Raw genomic sequence first — 24,570 nt, 5'->3', positions numbered from 1 at the left:
AAGCTATAAGCTAGCTTACCAGTCAACCGCTATTTTTAGCAAACAGATCTTAAACAAAATAACAGCAATATAAAATTGAGATCAAAAGCATACATTTCATATATAGTTAAAAAGAATTAGCTAATTATCGATATAGTATTAAATGAGTCGATATTTCCGTAAGATGCCTCAAATCATTATAACAAATTCTGAGCAATAAAATAAACATACGGTGAACGATGTAAATAATAGCATTTGACAACACCAACATTGTGATCCAAAACATAGTCATAAAATATATCTTAATCGCCTATGATACTAATTGTTTGATTTAATTGAATCGAATAGATATAAATTATAACATATTATTATATCACAAAATAACCAAGAATAAATAGAACGGTGTACCTGGTAGAATTTGAGAGAGTGTTGTCCATCAAAGTGATATGAAAGACTTACTACCCTCATTGCCGTTTAGGTTTTCTAGTGTGTCTTAATCGTTTAATGGGACAACACTTAAATAGCTAAACGGTTGAGGGCAGTGACCTCTCATTAGGCTTAACTGAATGGTCCAACCCATCACGGTCCATTCTGACACAAAGTCCAATCAAACAATTCATCAATAATTAGTGTTTAATAACAATTGACCATAATATAATTAATAATTAATTATTTCAATTCATATTTGATTAATTTTAAAATAATTAATCTAACAAATAATTCATCATTCCACGAAAGAACCAAACACATTGACTTAGACTGTCATTTTGTACGTGAAAAGCTTTGACAATACTTGTTTTGTCTCTTGCATGTACCTTCAAGACAATAACTAGCCGATGTTTTTACAAAACCTTTAGATTTGTAAGTTTTTACTGATAATATTTCTAAGCTAGGATTATATTCCAGATACCCCAAACTTAAGAAGAGGTATTAGATTATATTATATACTTTGTATTTTAGTCTATTGGACTTTATGCAGAAGATTGGGCTTCTACCTCTTTATATAGCCCACTTAGGTTATGATGTAATTTTTAACTTTCATTTCTCAATAATTCAAATTGATGATTACCGCCAACATGGCAACATCATCTTCTTCATTCATTCACATCACCGTAATATCATACAAAACCTAAATCAATTACTAAAATAATAGTATTGTCCATATTTAGATGTATTACGATACCTCAAAGAGGAAATATTTTTTTCTTTTGACTCTTAAAATTAAATCTGGTATTCTTTGACAATTCAATAAGAAAAATGTTAGCAAGATTCATGAATATGAATTAAAATAATAGTAATTTTCACATTAAGATGAATTATGATACCTCTAAAAGGAATTATTTTTTATTTTGATTCTCAAAATGAAAATTGGTATTTTAGGACATTTCAAAAAGGAAAATGTTAGCAAGATTCATGAATTCAATTTCCCAAAAAAGGAAAAAAAAAATTTCTTCTTTATACTCACAAAAATTAACAACTTATAACTTTGACCATTAAAAATTGAAATAGATAATATATGATACTTTTATAATGCGTCCCTGTGATTGTCAAACCCATTTATATATTTTCACCTTACTCCTTAAACCATAATCTCTCATAACCAATCTCTCTAAAATTTCCTCTCGATTTATTTGCAATGGCTGCTTTTCTTCCACCAGGTGTTGTTTTCATTCCTAATGATGAGATTCTTATTGGCTATTACCTTGCCAACAAAAATAACGAAGACCTCCATATTTTCAATGGCTCACACATGATTAAAGAGATGAACCTATATGACACTGATCCCTTCGAATTGTCTCCAGCATCATCCTATTCAATCTACAATGATAGACACTGGCACTGGTATTGTTTTACTGCAAAAATTAACGAAGAAAGAAGACATTGCAAGACCGGATTTTGGAAGAAGAAAGGAAATGTTCGTAACATTACTAATGCAGATAACATAGTTTTAGGAACTAAATCTCTCTTTGTTTTCTATCTTGGAAAATCCTCAAATGATTCCGAAAGAACTAATTGGACTATGTATGAATATGCTTTGGCAGACAATCCGCAGGTATGATATTTGGGAAAACTAACTTTTTTCTTTGTTTTGTAATTTTTGTTAACTTCTAACGAATTTCAATTAATTATTTTGCAGGCTCGTTTTGTTCTTTGTAGAGTATTTGATTGTCCAATAGAAATGGAAGTGGATGATGAGTTTGGGCCTATATCTGATGTTGATGAGACTGATTGTGATGAAAGTGATAATGACCTTGAGAAACTCTACTTATGAACGGATTCAGAGAGAGACATTGACATATTGTTGTAGTTTGCTAAAGCACGGATTTGAGTCTGTTTTTATGTGATTCTTTTAATGTTTTAGGGATTTTGAGTTATAATAAATTTTGTGATCTCTATTGTATATTTACTCCTCATTTAAGAATTGGTTATTTAATTTTCATTATATGGCTAGTTTATTATTATATTTTAATTGTTGCAAATTATTCTTTGTTATTTTCTACTCTTATTTTACTTTGGGGTCTAAAATCTTTGCAATTTGACTCTTTGTCGAACGGTTCAAAGACTTCTTTTTTCATAGGCAATGATCATTCAAGGGATTAATCAAGGGAGTATAAGAGATACTTCACACAGAAAAAATCCGGAAAGTCCTTATGTTCTAAAACAAATGAGGGGTAGGATATCATAAATATGAAAGTTACAAGAGTTTACAATCTTACCGTAGGACTTTAACCACTTTCATGCATTAACAACAATCTTCGACATACAATTAATTATAAAAGCAAAATGACTCGCCCTTAAAGATGATCGTGTTACGCTTCAACCAAATGGTCCAAGCCGCCGCTAATCAAATGACCGCAACGATCGCGTTACGCTGTAAAGATTCCTCCTCCAACAAACACAACACACAAGATAAATCTCTACTTTCCTTCAAAATATCCCTCTTCAACAATTGATGATGTTTCTTAAAATTTATTCCTTTGTTTTTGTTTGTTTATTTAATTCTATCATTTTTTTTTTTGTCTCCGAGTCTTAAACTCATTTCCTTTGATTTCTCAGCATTGTTTGAATTTTAAGTTTTTAAAATATTTATCATACATTGCTTCTTACTCTTAAACCTCTACTCAAGGTAGTTAAAAAGACTAGATAGTGAACCATTAAGAAAAATAGTTTAAGATTCAAAATTTTATCCGAAATCATACTGGGATTCGGAAAATATATAAATATAATTTTAAAATTTATGAATAGTGTATAATCCTTAATAAATACCTTATATTAAATTTGTCAAAGCTTTATATCATTCAAAAATACTTTAAAGTTTGATTTTTATATCTTCAATGAATAAAAAAAGATAATTATAAAAGTTACCTATTTCTAGTTTAAGGGTTTGTTTTTGCCGCGTAAATTTTTTTTGTTTTTCCTTTTGATCTTATGTAGCCTTCTCGCACTTATCATGTTTTTGTTGTATTTTTTATAATTCTTCACCCCCGTTTATTAATAAAGTATTATTTGCCCTTCAAAATAAAATATAAAATTTTGGTTAATACCAGTTTATTAATAAAGTATTATTTGCCATTTAAAATAAAATATAAAATTTTGGTTAATACCAGTGAAACTTATGCAATATAAACAAAAGATACTGATCGCCAAATAGTGAAAATTTAAAATATTAACTCCCACTATTTAAAATAATTATAAAATCAAAAATATGTTTGTAATTCCCTAATTTCAAAGAGTATTCTAATATAGAGGTTTAGAAATAATGAAGAGCTTCGAGTTCATAATTAGTATAAGAATGGCATGTTTAGTAAATACCTTAAAGAAGAAAGTGTATAATGAGCATTCCTCAAACTAGCTATTTAAGTTCCATCTCAAGAAAAAAGCATTATTTTTTCAAAGGTGGGGTTCTAGTTAGAAAATTTATTGTTCTTGTAGATGAATGTAAATCTAGCATAGAATAGATGAATCAGGCATGTATTTGTGAGTGCATGTTGAAACTTGTACGTTCATACATTGATAATCCTTGTATAAAAATGGCTTCTAAACATGTTAGTATATGTCATGGAATGTTTAGGAGTGGTTGATTGCTGGTAAACCATATAAAAATCATTATTTTTTGAAAAAGTTACATGGATTAATCAATTGTATGCTTATAACAATCGATTGTATAGTTAAATTTCTGGGTTCTTTGATTGACTCATTGTGATAATCGATTGACATATTCCACATACCGAAATTTTTGTTACAGAATGAAGAAGAAATCGATTGCTTCATATAGTCAAACGATTATATATCCTGAATTCTTCATGTTTGCACTTGTTGATCATTTTATGCAAAGCTTGACTTATGAATTCATATAAATGATATGTATCAAGTTTGAAGTCATATTTCATTGCACGGGATGTATTTGTATGTGAATTATACCAAAATAGTGTGAACACAATTAAAAGCCCTAATCGATCATAAGAATGTATATGTGTCTTATGAGGCGAAATAGTGTCCAAGTTTCGTATAAGGTAATAAAATGATATACTTAGAGATTCACTAATTGTAATTGTGGTATACGAAACCCTAGTTATTTGTAAGAACGTATCTGTATAATGGTTGAAGTATGTTAACCTAATTGTAAGTGTTGTTTAAGGTACTTGACCGAAACACATAGAAACTCATTGAGTGAGGAATGTAGTATACGAAACCCTGTTCGGTTATAAAAAGAGATCTGCATCGAGGTTTAGGTATAAGACTAAGATTAGTTTAAGAGCGTGAAACTCTTGACATCATACATAGTATGCGACAGATGACACAGTAAGACTCTAGCGTAACCATTTAGATTAAGTGCAAACCTTCATAATGTGTTTGTATGTTGATGCTTGCCTAATGGAATAATCGATAAGTGAGAAACATATCCCTTAAAAGAGATTAACTGGGGGAAGAGTATTTAGAACACTAGGTTTGTATGCGTGTGCTTACCGAAATAAGGCTACTTGGTAAGCAGTGATACCCAAGGATGAGGCTGGAATTCGACAGTGTGAACTCATAGGAAGTTTGATAACACTTCATGTTCGGAGAGTATCAACATCCATTGATTCTATAGAAAATAAAGTGTAATGGTTAAATGAATGTCAATTACCTTGTCTTGTCAAGAGATGTAACACGATAATATGGTGAGCATAAAATAACAAGGACTTTTGTAAGCCTTACACTCTAAAGTCTTCATTGGAATGTTTGTCTTCCAATGTAGGTTATGAGCTCCTTATTTAGCATAATAATTATGGGATTTTGTTCATGGATATTTGATTTGATTTCATCCAGAAATAACGCAAAATCTGCTGGATATTATTTGTTCCATAAATCTTTCCAACAAGATATGATTAGTTACAATTCAAATTCAAATTCAAATTTAAATCTCCATTAATCGTCTTCCAAATATAAAACAAATCAGCTAATCATATTGCTAAACCAATAGTAATAAAATTTAATCGACTCTTTGAAAAGGAAATGTTCCAAAACGCAACAACATTGATGTGTTGTGCAAGGCCCCTATGTCATACCAGCATGTTGGAACATTGTGTCTAACATGTCTCCTTTCTACACATCCGTACAAAGCAAGCTATATTAATCTTGAACAATTTGAAAACTTCTCTATATTGTTAATTATTTTGAAAAATGTAACCAACCCAAATAGGCAATCCTCAAGAAACTACAAATTCATTACTTGAAATGAAACAATCACAAATTTCAGACACAATTTATTCATTAATCATTATTCTCAACATTCAATAGAACTTCTTGTTGTACCTCTTCTCCTTAGAAAGTATATACATCCTATTTTACACTATTGTTCATTTTAATTGATTTACAAAAATTAATGTCATTCCTAAAAATAGGGAACTTACAGATTTTGTGGGGTTAACTTTATGACGTCGTAGAGACAAACTGAAGATGTCTGATGAAATTAAAAAATATGGAAATATTGAAGAAAAAGATGATGAAACTAGAGATGGATTGAAGAAACCTTTGATGAAATGATATCAAACGCCTGTTTGATATCATAAAAAAGAAAATACTTCTGATGAAATTTGAAAGAAAAATATTTTAGATGAAATCTGAAAGAAAATACTTTTGATGGAATCTGAAAGAAAATACTTCTGATAAAATCTAAAGGAAAATACTTCTGATGGAATCCGATGAAATGATATCAAACACCTTCTTGACATCATAAAAAGAAAATACTTCTGATGAAATCTGAAATAAAATACTTCTGATTAAATTTAAAATAAAATACACTTGATGAAACCTGAAAGAAAATACTTCTGATGAAAATCTGAAAGAAAATACTTCTGATGAAATTTGAAAGAAAATACTTCTGATGAACTCTAATGAAATGATATCAAACGCCCGCTTGACATCATAAAAAAATACTTGTGAAGAAATCAGATGAAATGATGCCAAACACCCGCTTGACACGATAAAAGAAAATACTTCTAATAAACTCTGATGAAATGATATCACACGCTCGCTTGACTTCATAATGAAATGATATCAAAGGCCCGCTAGACATCATAAAAAGAAAATACTTTTGATGAATGATGTCAAACGTCTGTTTGATACCGTAACAAGAGAGTAAATTTGATAACTAATGAAATGATATCAAACGCCTGTTTGATACCGTAACAGGAAAATTAAATTTGATGACTGATGAAATCTAGAAGAATCCAAAATGTCGATACCGTAGCAGAGAATTAAATCTGATGACTGATGAGGTCCGAAGAGATCTCAAGTATCAATATCAAATGCTTGTTTAATAATTTCAAAAGACATTTGATGAGACTGATGAAAATCTGATGAAATTGAAGAAGGTCTGATGATATTGAAGGAAGTCTGACGATACTGAAGAAAGTTTGATGATACTGAAGAAAGTATGATGATTTTGAAGAAAGTATAGGGACTCGCTGAGGATTTGAAGTATGAATAGTATTGGCATAAATAGTAATTGTTGGATGTGATCTGATGAACAAGATTTGTCCACTGGGGGGATTATCTGTTGGGGAAGACCAGACAAATAAATCTCGGGAGGCTGGAAAGATCCTTGATTTTGCTTGGGAAGACCTCAGTCGTGAGGGCTGGGATAGTTCCATTTTATAGATATCAACGGTTTTTTAAGGATTAACTAAAGTATTCTGTTGGGGAAATAGATCAATCGCAAAAGAAGTCTAGTGCGTATTATGTGTGATGCATTTGTGTTCTAATTATTCAATTCAAGAGATCGTGCAAGTTATGCAATATCATAGTTGTATTATTTTTCTGGGAGGTGCCAAGATAGTTGGGCTTTTCTGTAGATTGACTGAAATACTCTGTTAGGAGAAAATCAGTCACAACAAAAGTGCTTGTTGTTATATTTTGTTTGGTTTAGCTGTGTGTTATGCATGAAATGCATATATTGATAAATATGATGCATGAGGTTATGCATGCTATGCGATGATACCAATTGCTAGGTGAAATGAGTGATTAATATTAATAAAGGTGCTGAATGACATCAAGTATTGATACGTCCTAAGCGATGTTGGGCTTTGAGATAGTTTGCCAAGCAAGACTAGACTTTTAGATGTTGTGCGAGGCGAGACTGGGCTTTACTATGATGTCAAACAAAGCTTATAGCTTGAAAAGGATTGCCTGGGTTGGAAGGACTTCTGATGATGTCAATTGAATGCGGTGACATGCATGGTATGATACTAGAATGAAGACACGTAGCTAATGCATGATTATGATTCATGCGATGATATGCATGTTTTGATAGATGTTCATGTGGCGGGAGGTGGAAGGTTTAAGTTTGGGAAATAGGTTATAACGACATGATTCCCGACACCTGCTCCAGATCCAATAATTATTGATGTTCCTTGAACTTGCCTAAGCAACTTATCTCTGCTCCGGTCTATTGAGATTTTCCCTTGTCCTAACTTATGGAATAATCTTGTCATAAGACGACCTCGATCCGGCTTTCCCCAATATCTTGAAGCTATATGCCCCTGCTTGATAGTCTCTTGGAGTGGTTGACTTATCCATGTAAATTGTTAGCTTTTTCATATGAATTAAACATATTTTTTAACTTTTAAATATTTGCTCTTATGTGTTTTCATTTGTCTAAGTGGTTATGTAAATATAATGGTTGTTTATTCTGTGATAAGTGTTTTTTTTTTTTAATTTGTCAATATCTTTTCAGTGATGGAGCAACCCATTTCCCCTTCTCCACAAACACAACCAGCAGTAGTTGTTGGTGCTACTCTCCCTCCCATTTTCACTGGTAGAAAAAGTAGGAAGCTTGTTGCATTGAAGAATGACTTGACTAAATTGCAACTTACTTCCCCCGTGTGCACCCGCAAGACATGTTTTTGGATTTGATATGTTTTTGGTTTTTTATACTACACGATTATGGAACTCGCATTTTTTTATATCATGATGCTTATTTGATATTAAATGTTTTTTATTGGAATTAATTTTACTACTTTAAAAAGTGATAGAAAATAAAATAAAAAATATTAATATTATAAAAAATTTATAGTAGAAAGAATTTATAGAAAAAAGAATATTAAAAGAATAATTTTATATTTAAAAATATTTTAATAGATAATAATATAAATAAAAATAATAATACAATAGATAAAAATTAATAATGGTTTAAATTGTTGTTAAATGTAAAAATTAACTAATTAGTAGCGCTTTAAACCGTTAGAAAATAAATTGTATTTAAAATTAATAATCTAACTACGATGGTTTGAACCGTCACGACAGTTTTAAACCGTCACAAACAACAACGGAAACAAAAAATATTTATGACGGTTCCAACCGTCAGGATATCACATTCACGATAGTTTTAAACCGTCGAGAACAACAATAAAATAATAATCAAAGGCATAATCACGGCGGTGTTTAACTGTTGCCATTTCTAGTTTAAGTCAGCTCAAACCCGTCGTGAACTAGCACAACGGTTGATGTGTTAAGTTATCTGCACAAGAGTTTGAACCCCAACAACTATATTTTAATTAATTTCAAAACTAGCACATTAAACCTCTCGGCTTATGAATAAAACCAAGGGGTAAGATATATATATATATATATATATATATATATATATATATATATATATATATATATATATATATATATATATATATATATATATAAACAACTCGTTACATTGTTTACACAAAATAGTAATAAATTAATTTATTTATAAACTACATTGTTACCTAGAATATTATATTGTTTACACAAAATAATAAAGTAAAAAATTATTTTTCCCGAATATCTAGATTTTGGATCTTGGAATCATAGAATTTGTTGGAAGAAAATATTGGATGAAGAATATTCTCTATGGTTATTGCTTGCTTTTGTTTCTGATATAAAACTAAAAAATGTTAGATAAATAAATAATTTTTTGCTCAATTAAATATATATATGATTTTATGCTCAAGTAAATATATATGAACATAAACCTTAAACTCAAATAACTGTCTACTCATGCAATCCATCACAGAGATCTTATCATAACAAGTGCTCTTGCAAACTTTAAAGTGTTGGATGTAGATAGTTTCAAACACTTCATGATGCTTCACTTGTTTCAATATACTGTAACGTCTGTTTCAAATGTCACAATTGACAAAAACAATATTGTGGCATTAATCTGTTGGCCTTTCAAAGGATTAAAACTCTATATTGATCTAATCATAATTTATTAGGCATTACAACAGGAACAGAACATTTTTCATCAACCAAACATATATAATAAAACAATTAAATTCCTTATAGAAAATATCGCCTAAGTTAGATCCATCAACTGTTTCTAACTAATTTAATGTGCCAATATTTCTAATCATGTGAAACCATGTAGAATTAGAAGGCATAAAATGGAAGCTGGAAAGGGAAAACCCCTGATTTCTTTTCCACACCCTCATTTAAATTCATGTCTAACTTTTTTTTAGTGAAAGGCCTCACATCCCAGCAAAAAAAAAATCCAACACCCACATATTATTTCAAAAAAGATATTGGCAGTGTGATGTGAACGAAAAGCAAGATAAACATATATCACAAAGCAATCAAAGGTTTATGTTGCACAATGGAAATATAGTATATTTTGTTAAACAAAGGTGCATGGAATCTATCGTGTTCTACAATAATACTGTGTATGGAAAACTGCCATAATTCTGTGTTTTTTTTAAATTGTGGCATTTGAAACCGACGTAACTGTACATTGAAACCCACGTAACACTACATTGAAACCGCCATAATTAGCATCGGGTATTCGAAGACGCATATTAGAACTATCCCTTTTAAGAATTCAGATTTGAATTTAAAATTTATTTTTGATAAAAATAGTTTTTGATGTGTTCGGATATGTATATCTAAATTCAGGAGGGCATTTTCAAAATTTCGTCAAGCGCCTAGTAGAAATAGCAAGGGTTAAAATATTTAATTAATATTATGTGGTTATTTTGGTTTTAAAAAAATACTTTTTTTTGGCTTAATACCACCAGTTTAGTCCGGTTCGGGGGCGAGTTCTGGCATCAAGTGGTTCCATCTCCCTCCCGATCACAGTTGCGGGGGATCAAACCGTGGTTCTCCCTACCAAGTCCAGCGCCAATCACCACTGGACCAACAAACGATTGGTTCAGCGCTAAAAAAATACTTTAATATAGACGAAATAAATTATTAATTTCTTCAATAAAGGTGTGAATAGTAAAGTTCTTTAATTTTTTTTAATAGGCAAGAGATCTATTAAAAGCGGAGTATTAGGGATACTCAACTCGAATTACTAAAAGGAAAATCTCTACTTCTCAAAACAAAGAAGAGGTAGAGTATTCCAAGTATAAAAGTTACAACCAACTTTTAAAGAACAGCAAATTGAAAGTCATATCCACGATCTAAACACAGTAGCTAACATACAATCATCAAACGAAGGGACGACTTGGTTGAAAATAAAATCGTTTCTCAATAACCACAAGCTCCATATCGAAACTAACCATATGACACCTAGAACTTTTCTCTTCAAAGCATAGTTAATTTTGTCAAGATGAAAGAAGAAAGACTTATACTCCTCCAAGGTTAATTCGTTAACAGTCTCCAGCCACATACTAATTCTTCTCCAATGCTGTCCGCAAAAGTGCATGTTTCGAAAAGATGAGAAACAGATTTTTCATGTGCCTCACATAAAACACAAAGAATGTCATTTGGTTCGGATAAAATACTACGTTTGAAGACATGATCCTTAGTGGCTACCCTATTGAGAATAACTTTCCACCCAGAGAATAATAACTTCGCCGGTGCTTCGATCTTTACAAAAGGTTTACAAAAGGTATGACATTGGATGGTTCTTGCTTATGAATATTCTATAAAACTGCAAAATGGAAATATTGTTTTTCATCCGGTAAAAATTTACCACGTCATTCACCGATAGGATTCGAAGCCTCCACGTCATGATTTCCCTTCAAGACAAATTTCAACTATAAAAACACCTTATCCTCACTTTCATTTTCTACCATCTACATAATTCCATTATAAAATTCTTTATTCACTCTCGTTTTAGTTGTAATGGAGATTCTTTCACCTGGTATTGAATTCTTCCTCTATGACGAGCTAATTGTTGGTTATTTCCTCGCCAACAAGAACAATCTAGAGGTTCAGGCTTTCAATGGCTCTAACTTGATTACAGGGTTGAACCTATATTAGTATGACCCCTTCAAACTTCCTTTTCGTATGCTCTTATCCTTGGAGAATCAGAGGTATTTTTACTGGTTCACTCTAAAATTTGAGGAAGAAATTGTTGTTAGGCACTACAACAGCGGTTTTAGGATGAAAAAAAAAGAAAATGTTAAAGACATTACTGTTGGAGTTGATAATGTTGTTTTAGGAAAGAAGTCCCTCTTTGTATTCTATTTTGGAAATTCGGTAGCTAGGGCTATCGAAACTAATGGGTTATGTATAAGTATGCCTTGGCCGACACTCCTCTGGTAAATGATTTGGTAAAACTATCTATTTTCTATGTTCATTAATTAATCAATGATGAAAAAAGGTAATGATAACTACTAAGTAATTGGTTTTGATTATTCTGCACGGGTGTTTTGTTGTGTGCCGTGTTTTTGACCATCCACGAGGATTTGTTTTGGAGTCTGAGTTCGGGCCAATATCTGAAGTTAATGAAGTGGATATCAGTGAAGATGTTAGGATGAATGATGTCAACAAAATCTGGATGGAAATGTTGATGTGCCAAGGATTCGTGAAGAGCTGGATGCAATTTGATCTCATTTGATTTTCTTTTCCATCAATTTTGAAACATCCCCTTTTCATTCATCCTTGGCACAAAAGCATCCCCTCAAAATTCTAGTCGACAACACTCATCATAACATCTTCCAACATTAATCTTAGATGTTTTCCCAAACTCAGACTTCTTATCTAATCCTTGTGGGCAATCAAAAATACCGCAGACAACAAAAGAAGCATGCATAATAATCAAAACTAATTATTTAGCAGTTATCATTACATTTACTAATCATTGATTAATTAATTAACATAGTAAAGAGAAAATTATCTGAAATCCCATACTAGAGGAGTGTCAATGAAGGCATACTCGTACATAACATAGTTAGTTTTGATAGCCTTTGTAACAAAGTTTATTAAATAGAAAACAAAGAGGAAATTCTTTCCAAAAACAATATTACGAGCTCCAACAGTAATGTCTCGAACATTTGCTTTCTTATCCAAAAATCGATGTTGTAGTTCCTAACAGTAACTTCTTCCTACACTTTTGGTGTAAAGAAGTAAAAAATCTTCTAATTCTCCAAGAAAAAGGACGTTACAAAAGATAGTTCGAATGTTTTATACTAATATAGGTTCAACTCTATAATCAAAAAATGCTTCTAATTCTCTCTTAAAAAATTACTTTCCCTCGTTGAAATGCTTTTGGATGAGACATTTTAATGAAGGAATGTAATGTTTTGAAAAACATTTTAAATAATTTGTACAAAATTCATTGTTTGAATTAAAAATATATGAAATATTAAAATGATGGAAATCTATAAAATATTTTGTCCAAGTTAAATTAAGTGATCATGAAATGACATCTAAAATCATAGAATTTCTAATTCCTTGAATATCAAATTGGTTGATATTATAATTTTAAATTTTGCAAGTTAGACACCATATTTTCCAAAATTTTTACATTGACCCCCAAAATTTTATTAAAAATTGCAAATTGGTTCATAATAGTTTTTAGGCTTAATTGCAATTTTGGTCCCTCTATTTTACATTTTTTTTGGTTTTGATCCCTCCATTTTAAAAACCATGATTTTGGTCCCTTTTTAAAGTTTTGTGTTGAATTTTAGTCCCCTCTCTAATTTGAGACTTATTTTTAATGATGTGTCACTGATATTGCTGATGTGTTAATGCCTCATTATATAATTAATTTAATTCATTTTCATTAATACAAACAATTATCTTATTTATCAAAAATAATTTAAAAGTTTTCTTCATTAATAATTAATTATATTATTTTCAAAATAAAATTAATTTCTCCATCTTCTTCGTTTTCTTCTTCTCTCTTTCCTCAAACTAGGTTATTTCTGCAGAAAATGAATTCCAAAAGATTCACAAGGTAACAAGGTTGTTTTTCATGTTTATGACATTGTTTTCCATATCTTCTTTGTTATACTCACAAGCCAATCAATTGTTTTCATAGGTAACCAACCTTTCATCCTCTCTCAGAAAAAAGGGTTTGTAAATCTGGTAAAATATCCTCACCTAAAAACTATAACAAAAAACCCTCACTCTAAATTATAACAGAAAAAATCAAATTTGCTTGTGATACCGATTGTCGTTATGCTTTCCAATAGCAATCAGATTTATGGCGCCGTTTCAAGAGGCATGTTTGCTTCATTCGTTTTAAGCGAAGCTCTCAAAAAAAACTTTTCGTAAAAAACTTTTCGTTCTTACGGCGACATCGGTGATTCAAAGGTCTGTTTGTTGCAGGAAATGGATCTGACATGATTTTGAATCAGATTCATCTCAATCCACTTTTAATGTGTGGTCGTGAAATTAGAAGGTGAAAAGATTTCAGATTTGTAACATTTGCTAATGAAAAGTTAATGAGAGATACCATTGAAGGGATGAACAGTCAGAACATGAAAGTTTATGAGTATTAATACTTAAGTTGTTAATTAGATGTTGGGATCTTCTAGTTTATGGTATCTGGTTTTGTTATGCTTTCCAGATTTGCATATGTGTTAACATATGTGTATAAACAATTGTTTGAGAAATTAGGGATAATGAAATATTACGCAAGAATTCATCAAGTTATTTCTCTGATTAATTTGAATGTTCACTTGTAGGTGTTATTGATTCTCCTTCTAATGGATATGAAATATTTGTATTATGTACATAATTGATACTACAATTTTGTACATGGAATGTTTGATTGATTAACTACTCAATCCCCATCCTCGTCATATTGTAGTGTTTTTTTTCTAAAGTTAAGAGGAAAAAAAAGACGGACTAATTTCTAGAAGAAAAAGTTAGGGGTTAGAATGAATAAATTAAGATGTTTATTTTTATGTTTTAATAATATTAATATAATATCATTATTATTAATGAACTATTTTTAATTGATTTTGAATTTTTAATAAATAATATTATCATTTTAAAAATTAAAAAAACGAATTAAATTAATTTTATAATGACTTGGCATTAACACGTCAGCAATATCAGTGACACATCATTAAAAATAAGTCTCAAATTGGAGAGGGGACTAAAATTCAACACAAAACTTTAAAAAGGGACCAAAATCATGGTTTTTAAAATGGAGGGATCAAAACCAAAAAAAAAAATGTAAAATAGGGGGACCAAAATTGCAATTAAGCCTAGTTTTTAAGTTGGTCCCTTTAAATTTTATAAATTGATAATTGGTTTCTATTTTTAAATTTTAAATTTTGGATAAAAAAACTTTTAAGTTTATAAAATGAATTTCATCAATCTAACTATGATGTATCCTACTACTCTATCCAAACAATTTAAAAAAAATGAATTACAATTGAACCACTGGAATTGCTTAGAATTTAAAATTTCATAAAAAGTTTAAATTACCTCTTCCAAAAATATTTTAAGAAATTCAAAATTCTTAATTTTAATTGCCAATTTTTAAGAAATTCAAAATTCTAAGAAATTCATTCATTTTAATTTTTTTTTGGATGGAGTATTAACATGATTCGTTGTTAAATTTCATAAATTTTAAAAATTTTGAGCTAAATTAAAAATATGTAAAATAGGGACTAATTTGTCTTTTTTAAAAATTTGAAGGGATACAATCGTAAAATATGAAAATTATTTGCAACTTATTTGAAAATTTATAAAAATTTTGGGTTTAAATTTAAAACTTTTGTAAAATATAAAGACCATCTTGCAAAATTTGAAAAATTAATAATAAACCATTTAACATTCGCATTATATAGAGTGAGTGAACAATTTCCAATTCTTTATTTTTTGGGGTGATTTGAATTTCTCAAATTTAACTTGAATAACATATTTCATAAATTTATATGATTTTAACAATTCTCCATATTTTTTTATCCAAACAATAAATTTTGATTGAATTATTTTAAATTTTATTAGATAATTACTTTTATTCACTAAAATATTTGCAAATGTGAATCTTTAGTAGACAACTTAGTCTAGAAGCACACAAACGCAAACAGTTTAAATACAAAAGATGAAAATACATACCTCAATAACGATGTACCCAGATTGCAGAATACCAACAAATAAAAAGCTTATTAGCTTTCATGGGCATCCTTTTCCATTAACAATAAATGAAACTTCAAATCACATATTTTTTTCTTAGACATTTGCAATCACAATTTGGAAAGCAATAACAAATTACCTGACTTTAGACGTGTATCGGATTTGGATCTAAAAGATTGAGTTGAGATTCAACAATGGAAAACCATCACTTACAGAAATTTTGAAAAACAAATTTGAGCAACCCCGAAAGCTACTGTCTATCTATCAGATAGCAAATCAAACAAAGATTCATTGCAGCGATAGACAACAAAAAATTATGATTTAAGCATTATTCAAGTATTGTAACCTTGTAATTGACAATAGCATGTCAAGATCAAAGTGGAATATATATTTTACCTTGTGACCGAAAGTAGACGAAGATGAAAGATCACCATACTCACCATCAATTTCATCAACATCAGATATGGACCTGAACTCTTATTCTAATTCGTCTCTGGACAGAAAAAAGGATAAGGAGCCTGCATAACAAGAATAAAATTAGGGGAGAAACTATAACTAGAGAGAAATTGAAAGATGTGAGGAAGACATGTTTAGGATTTAGAGGTGAGTCGAGAATATGAAAATAAATGAGAGTGAGAGTTTCATTTATAATTGAGAATTTGTCACAAATGGAAATCATGTATGTAAGCAATGACGTAATTTTAGAATCCTAGAAAGGAATTCTCTTCTTTTAGTAGTTTTATTAATTTCCTCTTTTGACAGAAACAAATCATTTTAAGATATGGTTTACAAATTATGTTTGTTAAGATATGGTTTTTTCATGAAATAAGTTTTGCTTTATCAAAATAATTTATCAAAAACTTATTTCAACACATTTTGTAATTCTAGTCTTTAGGATAGAATATGTGACTAAGAATGACTAGGAACATATCCTAATAAATGTAACAATCATTAAAAAAAAATAATTAGAAAACATGCACTCAATGTGTCTTCTTTCAGATATTAATAATTTCCAAAAATTTAGTAATTCAATTTTTTTAACCGTTTCCTTCTTTAATTCAAACAGAAAAAGGTATTTGTATCATTTAATTCCAATAAATATAACCCATAAATTAAATTACTAAAATAACTATACGTTAAAATAAGTAAATATTTTGTAAAAAGGAATCAGTTGAGTAAAAAAGTAAAAAGGAATCAGTTGAGTAAAAAAAGCAGAAACAATAAAAAAAGGTAATTCCTTTATGGAATTCTAAAAAACTTGCAAACAAGACAAATGATGTCATTTGTATTTGCCACATGTTTCCTTTCAGGCAAAATCTAAGTTATAAAACAAATCCCCACTCTCATTATTTTTATATATGAAATTCACCTATCTCTGACATAATTCTCAATTTATCCAACGTTTTTGCTTTATTTGGTTGCTTTTCTTCCACTAGGTATTAGGTTTATTTATCCTCATAGATAGGAATTTTGTTGGCGATTATACTGTTATCCTAAACAATGAAGATGTATGCTAAGGACCTATTTGAACTACCTTATGTTTTTTCTTATATTATATAGTGTAGTGTAAGAAGAGATATAAAGCATTTCAAATGGGTCATAAACATACATATTCATCCACTTAATCGGGTTAGAATTAGAAGTCACTCACTAGAAACTTGTAAAATTGGATGGATTAATACATGTTGATTAATAAGCCTCAGGTATGCCATATGTTTAAACTAAATTTTTTATGTTACATTTATTTGTTACTTTTGATTATTTTCTATTTTTTTTTGTCCTTTCTCATGTCTTTAATTTTCCCAGGGATGTTTGTGGATACTAGGATCGAGCCTGCCTATGAGTTATTGGAAACTAATGCTAGAGACGATGACAAATTCGTAAGTTTTGAATTCTAAAGATACTTACTCATGGTGAAGATGATGAACGTATTCTGGGCTGGATTGGTCTCGATTAAAGTCGTGAATATACTCCTGGGAACTTGAGGAGAATGATGGAATACTTTATATCGGTCGAAAGTGGCTGCAAACTTGATTTTTACGATTTGCCCTAGCCTTGGTATTTTTCTCTTCTTCAAACCCTAGTGACTTGCCCCTTTCTCGTCCCCCTGCCCATCGAATAAGAAGAGCCTTTATATGAATGGAATTAGGGTTGATCTTTGAGGAGAAAAAGATTGATTGGTGATGTGGAGATTTAAAAAGATTTTGAATGAAAATCTCTTCAAATACTTCTATTCTTGGACCAACTCTATTTCTTGCATATTTTCCTTTTAATCTTAGCCCTTGAATCATATTTGGATTTGATTTGAAATAATAAAAAAAGAAAATATCATCATATAATTATTTTAGGATTTTATTTGATTTTTATTTGAAATTAAATGAATAAAATCAAATAAAAATAAAATAATATCACAAGAATAATTATATTGGACCAATGTACCTTTCTTGGGCTTACTACCATGTGGACAATTCAAAATTATAGGCCCAATACTTAAAAATTAGATTTTGTTCACTTAGGGTTTCAAGCGAATTTCCAATTTTACCCAACTTGTGCGCATCGTATCTCCCTCTATTCTAATCATATGAATGCATTCTAGGATTATTTAGAAAGCTCAAAGAGTCCTCTAAATGACCTTTTTGGTTTCATTTCAATTGAAGCTTCCATGCTCAAGTTATGAGCTTTGACCTAAAAGGTGTTTTTGTTGACTTTTTCGGAGGACCTATAATCTCTTGCACCATATCTCCCAAATGAAGCATTTCTGGCCTTGGCTTGTGAGTGACAAAGTTGTAGAGAATTCAATTTCCTTCAAAATAGGCTTTTGTTGGGAAATTTTTGATACTCCATGTGAAAGTTATGACCGGTCAAAGTTGAGTTGACTTTCTCCTTTAAAAAACCCTAATTTGAACCTTCTGAATTTGTTCATTTCTGAGTTTTTATTGATGGATCGTGATCAATCCTTGATCAAATGATGGATATAACCTCACTGTTTACGGTGATTTCCGGTAAACAACCGCTAGTCTTCCAAACTATAATAAATATGATTTGGTTACTTGCAGGATCGACTAAATTGATCCTAGGACACATAGTCAAGAAGATTGTTATCAATGTTTATTCGAACCATATTCATTATTTGTCTTCTTCAATAAGCGTTGTTCGATTAAAGAACAAATAGTCTTGACAATCACTTTGTTATATATAAATGTGACTTCAATGGAAAGATAAGTAACATATCATAGAAAATTAAAAGGACTATTGAAACGTAAAGAATCTTAAACTGCAGAAATGTAAAAGACTTTGAAAGTAAATAGCATGAAAGTAATTCGAAAGTAAATGACGTCAAAGTAAAGACACAGAAATGTAAATGGCAAGAAGTAAACGAAATGCAGTAATTCTGGAAGATAAAAACAAAAGATAATACACATGTATTAAAATGGTGGTGTCATACGTACATTTTCTCAGCGAACTCTTTCTCTTAACGCTTGATACTTGAGTAAATATGTGAGTGATTTGTACAAAATGAACACACGGAATCCTAACATTAAGACTCCTATTTATACTAGTTTCGACCTTAACGGTCCTATACTAATCTGCTGCCACGTTTCTCATAAGGACTTCTAGCGATGCCATCTGTTACTTGGACAGTTACAAAACCGTCTTCGAATTTCAAATCTTCCCGCCTGAGTCTATCTTCGACGCGTGGCAGTGTATTAAACAAACACTACGAAAAAACACGCTAGGTAGTAATACTTGAATATATTTACAAATTCGTCTAAGTCCCCGAAGACACATACTTTTCACTAGCTTTCAGTATTCATTATCTTCATAGTGAACTTAGAAATATTTACTCTCGAAGCATGACCATCAGTAGTCATTCTTTTATTTTTAAGGGATGGCCATCAGTAACCATCTTTCCTTCGATTTTCTACCTCTTCGAAGGACAAATACTTCAAAACGAAATCTTCAGCTAACAAATTGCCCCCAATAAATGCCTGTTTCGAGAGTCAACAGAAATAGGCGTTTCTTGTCATTATAAGATTTCGTTCTTTATTGATCTTTGAGAGTTCCAAGACTGCTGACTAACGTCATAATCATTGATGACCCTGTTTCCGAAACGTCTTGTCATTTTCAAAGATGTCTTCTCATAACTTACATTCCCACGTTTTAACCTTACTTCTTGATCATTACTCCTACATACTAGGAGTGAAGCTATCTCTTATTCGACCGCCGTTGGATTAAATCACCAGCCGCCACGTGTTCTTTGGATTTTACCCAAAAGATTTAAAAAGGGTTTCCGTTAAACCTTTAAATACTTGGTCTTGCACTTCTACACAACCTTTCATTCCTATTTCTTTATCTTCTTCAAAGAAAACCAAACATCTTCAATCTCTTCAAAATCTCGTTCTCTTAATCGGAAATTTCTCTATGGCTTCATCTTCAAATGTTCTTCAACCTGCTCTGAAGCTCCAATCAACAACACGGTCTGGGGAACAAGAGCACGTTCAAAACCCTAACACCGAAGAAATACGCGCTATTTATGCTTCCCAGGTAATCATTCCCTTTGAACTTTCTGGAAAATCTCTTGCCTTTATGGGTTCATTACCAGGTGAAAATATCCCATCTCTGAATAAATTCTTCCCCGCTTATTACAAGACCAGACCATTAGTTAGCAAAATTAAGATAGATGAAGATGGCTGTTCTCCCCCAGGAAAATCTGCTAACATGGAAGAAACTCCCACTGAAACTCCTTTAGTTTTAGCGAAAATTAGGGTAAACTATATGACCAACTCTGTAAAAGTGTTTAGATCAATCCCTTTGGCCAAGGATCCTGATTTGTACTATGCCTGGTTAGAAAAAGTAGAGAAACAGAAAGAATCCTTCTGGAAATCGTTAGGAATATATGATTTGATTCAACTGTCCAAGACAGGTTTAGAATACAACCAACCCATGTTAGTAGCAGCAGTTCACTTTTGGGATGCTTCTCACAACACTTTCCATCTCCCCTGTGAAATGGTTACCCCTACTCTTTTTGATGTGGCTGCGATTACAGGACTTCGACCAACTGGCGAAACCTTCGATCCTAACGAGATGGATAATGATACTATCGGTTTTAATGACTCACAAGTCACTTATACTGCATTCATCCAGAAGCATCATATTACCACCGAAACAGCAGTATCTGATGAAGAACATATTGCTTTTCTAGCGCTATGGCTTTCACGATGTGCCTTCTGTTCAAGATCTATTCAAGTTGCAAAGAGATACCTTTGCATGGCTAATCAGTTGCATGCTGGAAAAAAGCTCAACCTCAGCCAACTGCTTTTAGGGTCTCTTTATGAAAACCTCAGCGAAGCTGCATCCCTCACCAAGAATTTCAAATCTGGTAGTTTACTTTATGCTGGCCCTTTCTGGCTATTACAACTGTGGCTTAATGCTACATTCGAAACTCATCTTCCCTTTCGAGGAAATGTCAATGAGGAAGATAGCAAAATCAAGAATCGAACTATAGAAGGAACCAGGTTAGCTTACCTAACTCCAAAAGAAGAAATTGGAAAGCTTCGTGAACACTTCTTGGCGTATTCAATGATGTTTTCCCGGCGTAACCAGTTCGATCCTTCTATGGCCCCCTTTGTACACAAAACAATAGGTCCTGAATGGTTTACTCGAAAATTTCCACCAACATCTCAGGATCAACAAACTGAGTCTATGGAAATTTGGGAAGCCTTTCTGACTCCAAGGTTATTTTCCCATCGTCTTCGACCATCCAAAGGTCAATGCATTCTCATGTGCTACCAACCAAATTTGGTCTCGAGACAGTTTGGGTTGGTTCAAATAAAACCCAAGTGTTTATATGAGAAAAGAAACCATATGTGTTTCCATACCTTGTACTTGACTGAAGAAGAATGTAAAACAAAAATCAACAAATACGTTGGCACCACCAAACTTCCTCCTGTCTCTTTCGAACCTGCTTTTTATTCCACACCAGACTTTCATCAATGGTGGACGGATTATTATAGCTCCCAAATCTTTGATGCTGATAGCCTTGCTCAAGCACTAACTGCAGCTTTTACTGATGTGCGGGAGAATTTTCAAAAAGGTACTTCAACTCATATTAAAGAAATCCAAGCTTTTCAAAAATTCTTTGAAACTATCTACAGGCCTGATGATCTTAGTCGGACCGTTCGTGAGGCTGCAGTCATTTTGCGCGAAAAGTTTTCCGCCAAACTGGATAAGTTGAAATTGCCCTCGTATATTCGACCAGAACTACGTTATGAAGTGGCTTTCAAACTTAATCCTCCAAAATTCCCTCCACTACCAAGTGCTGATTTTGGTGTGGCTCTAAGTCCTCCTTTCCCAGACTGGTTCGTGTGTGGGAATGCTCTCAAAATTCTTCAAGAGAGTACCAAAAAACGCGCTGAACGAGTGGTTCCGACTAAGCATACCTTGGATACTTTCAAAGGACATCTTCATATAGATCTTAAACATGTTCGTGTCCTGACCCCAATACCTGAAGGTTTGGATTAAGACAATCTTTTCGACTGACTTTTCTTTTCTTTGCTGATATACTGATTTCAGTTTCAACTACAGCTGTTGCACGAAAGAGGAAGATCAAGGAAGCTTCTGCCCAAAAAGATTCTGGGACATCTCAGAGCAACAAACCAAGTGAAAGTGATTCCATCGTTACCGGCAAGAAGCCCACGGTATATACTCATCTCATACTCTTGATTTTGCACAATCTGTGAGTAGTATCCATCTTACTTATTGTCTATTTGCCAGAGCTCGAAACCCCCAACAGGTTCGAAGCGGAAAGCTTCCCCAACAGCTTCCTCAGATGGCGAAGATAAATCTCCTCCCCAAACTAGACAAGGACAAAAGAAGAGACAAAAAGCTGTTACCCCTTCGAGAAAAGGGAAAAGAATAAGCCCTTCTAAAACTGTTTCTCCTGGTGATAAGGCGTCCTCTGAAGAGTCTCCTTTGAAAACTGCTAGTAATGCTTTCGTTGTGGAAAGTCATAATTCGAGTCCAGACAATATCCCAACCAAGGTATTTGGGTTCCACCCCACAAATTATCTTATGATCTTAACCAAATAATTAAACTGACATTTACCTTGTTATTGCAGGAAGACGCTGGCACTGCCACCTCAGGTTTCAAGGACCATGGCTTTACCATTAATGTTGACAAACTTTACAGTAATTGTCAAACTTTAACTTTCGTTAACTAAACTCTTCAAAAGTTTATTTTTATGACTAACTTTGCTCTGTTTAACATAGGTACCTCTCAAAATCAAACTCATGTTCTTTCGCCAGTCTTTGAAGACGTTAGGCCAATTGCTACCATATTGCCTAATGAAACAGTCGAAGAAAGTCACTCTACTGACGAATCCCCACCTACTCATCAAAACAAAAACTTGGAAGAAGATCACCCATTCTCAGGCAGCGACAATGTGAACCCCCAAACACATGACAGTGATGATACTGCGTCGGAGCGAGATGCTATGGAGGAAATTTCTCAACCAGCAAAACAAGATCCTCAAGGGACTTCGACTCTTGAGACGAAAACCATTCCTGAGACAACTTCGACGCTTTCCCCCATGAAGCCTACTCCTTTGGAGCTGGAACAACTTAAGCAAACTGATCCTCTTAGTTTCTTAAAGGCCATCATGGATGCGAATACTTCTTCGCCTTCGGAGCTTAATGTCTCTCCAGTTGCAACTGTAGAATCTGGTGATAAAGAAGACATTCCTAGCCTCCTCCGACAAATAAAGGAGAGATTCTTTGGGGTCAATCTTGTAGATGTCCTCAACCGGGAACCTATTAAGAGTCACAACTTAAATCAACTTCTAAAGAAGGTAGATTTGCTTCAAGTTTCCACAGAAGTTTCAGAGGTAATTTTTCTGTTAGGCTCTCTACTCGAGCAACTCCAGGCCAACATTCTTCGAAGGCAAAATGTCGAAAAAGAGCTATCTGAGACAAAGGCCTCTCATGACTCTTCATGGAACTCTGCTGTGGACGCAACGAAACAAGGTGAGGCCCTCAAGCTCAAACATTCAGAAAATCAGAAGGCCTTTGATGATTATGAGAAGAACATCAACTCCTGGAAACAAGAGATAAAGGCACTCGAGGGCAAGATAAAAGAAGCTGAACGTTGTCAGGCAGCCATACAAAAATCTAACCAACAAGATTTGCTCGAAGTGGTGCAGTCGGGCATTAGACATTTCGAGACTGCACAGAAATTAGTGCCAAAAATCGAAAGTTTGAAGAAACAACGGGCACTAATCGAGCTTCGTATGTCTTCGTGGGAGACTCAATACTTGAAGATCAAAACGGATCTCCCTGAAGATTTTAACTAGATGCTTTCAGTCCTCTTACTTGTTGCACCTTTGTTTTGTAATCGAGACTACTGTAGACTCATAATATTTGTATGCTTGACTCCCATCTATATCTATAATGTTTGCCAACATTACTTTCAGCGAATCTAAACATTTCTGCCAAAATATATCTTTAGATTCTCTACAGTGCTTTTTATTTAATGCAACGTGTAGAATCCTGAACATCTTTCGCAGCGTTCTTGCCTCTAGACTTGACGTTTCCACTTCTTCTAGCCATAATCATTATTAAAAAGTGACGTCACTTTCTCCAAAACGTCGGTTTTAAGATGTGCGTGCATCAGTTTAATGATTACTTCTCAACTTCCAAGGGCGGGAAACGGCGGAAGCCATAACTTCTTTCTTTGGAAAACCAACCGCAGTCCAATCACTCATTAACAATTATAACCCACCCTTCAGTATTCCCAGTCTATATAAAGGGTCAAAT

The 24,570-nt window shown here is 32.3% G+C and overlaps 1 protein-coding gene across 1 annotated transcript; it reads left to right on the top strand.

The window, feature by feature from the left end:
- The first annotated feature begins 1,615 nt into the window (after positions 1-1,615).
- On the top strand, positions 1,616-2,251 carry LOC131641771 (NAC domain-containing protein 96-like). The gene is made up of 2 exons (XM_058912083.1): positions 1,616-2,032; positions 2,117-2,251. The coding sequence occupies exons 1-2, from the start codon at positions 1,616-1,618 to the stop codon at positions 2,249-2,251; spliced, it is 552 nt and encodes a 183-aa protein (XP_058768066.1).
- Positions 2,252-24,570: the final 22,319 nt, after the last annotated feature.

The sequence above is a fragment of the Vicia villosa genome, unplaced genomic scaffold (assembly GCF_029867415.1).
Source record: "Vicia villosa cultivar HV-30 ecotype Madison, WI unplaced genomic scaffold, Vvil1.0 ctg.004066F_1_1, whole genome shotgun sequence".
NCBI classification, from domain to species: Eukaryota; Viridiplantae; Streptophyta; class Magnoliopsida; order Fabales; family Fabaceae; genus Vicia; species Vicia villosa.
Note: the sequence above shows the minus strand (reverse complement) of the source record. Positions and strands in the feature narration are given on the sequence as shown.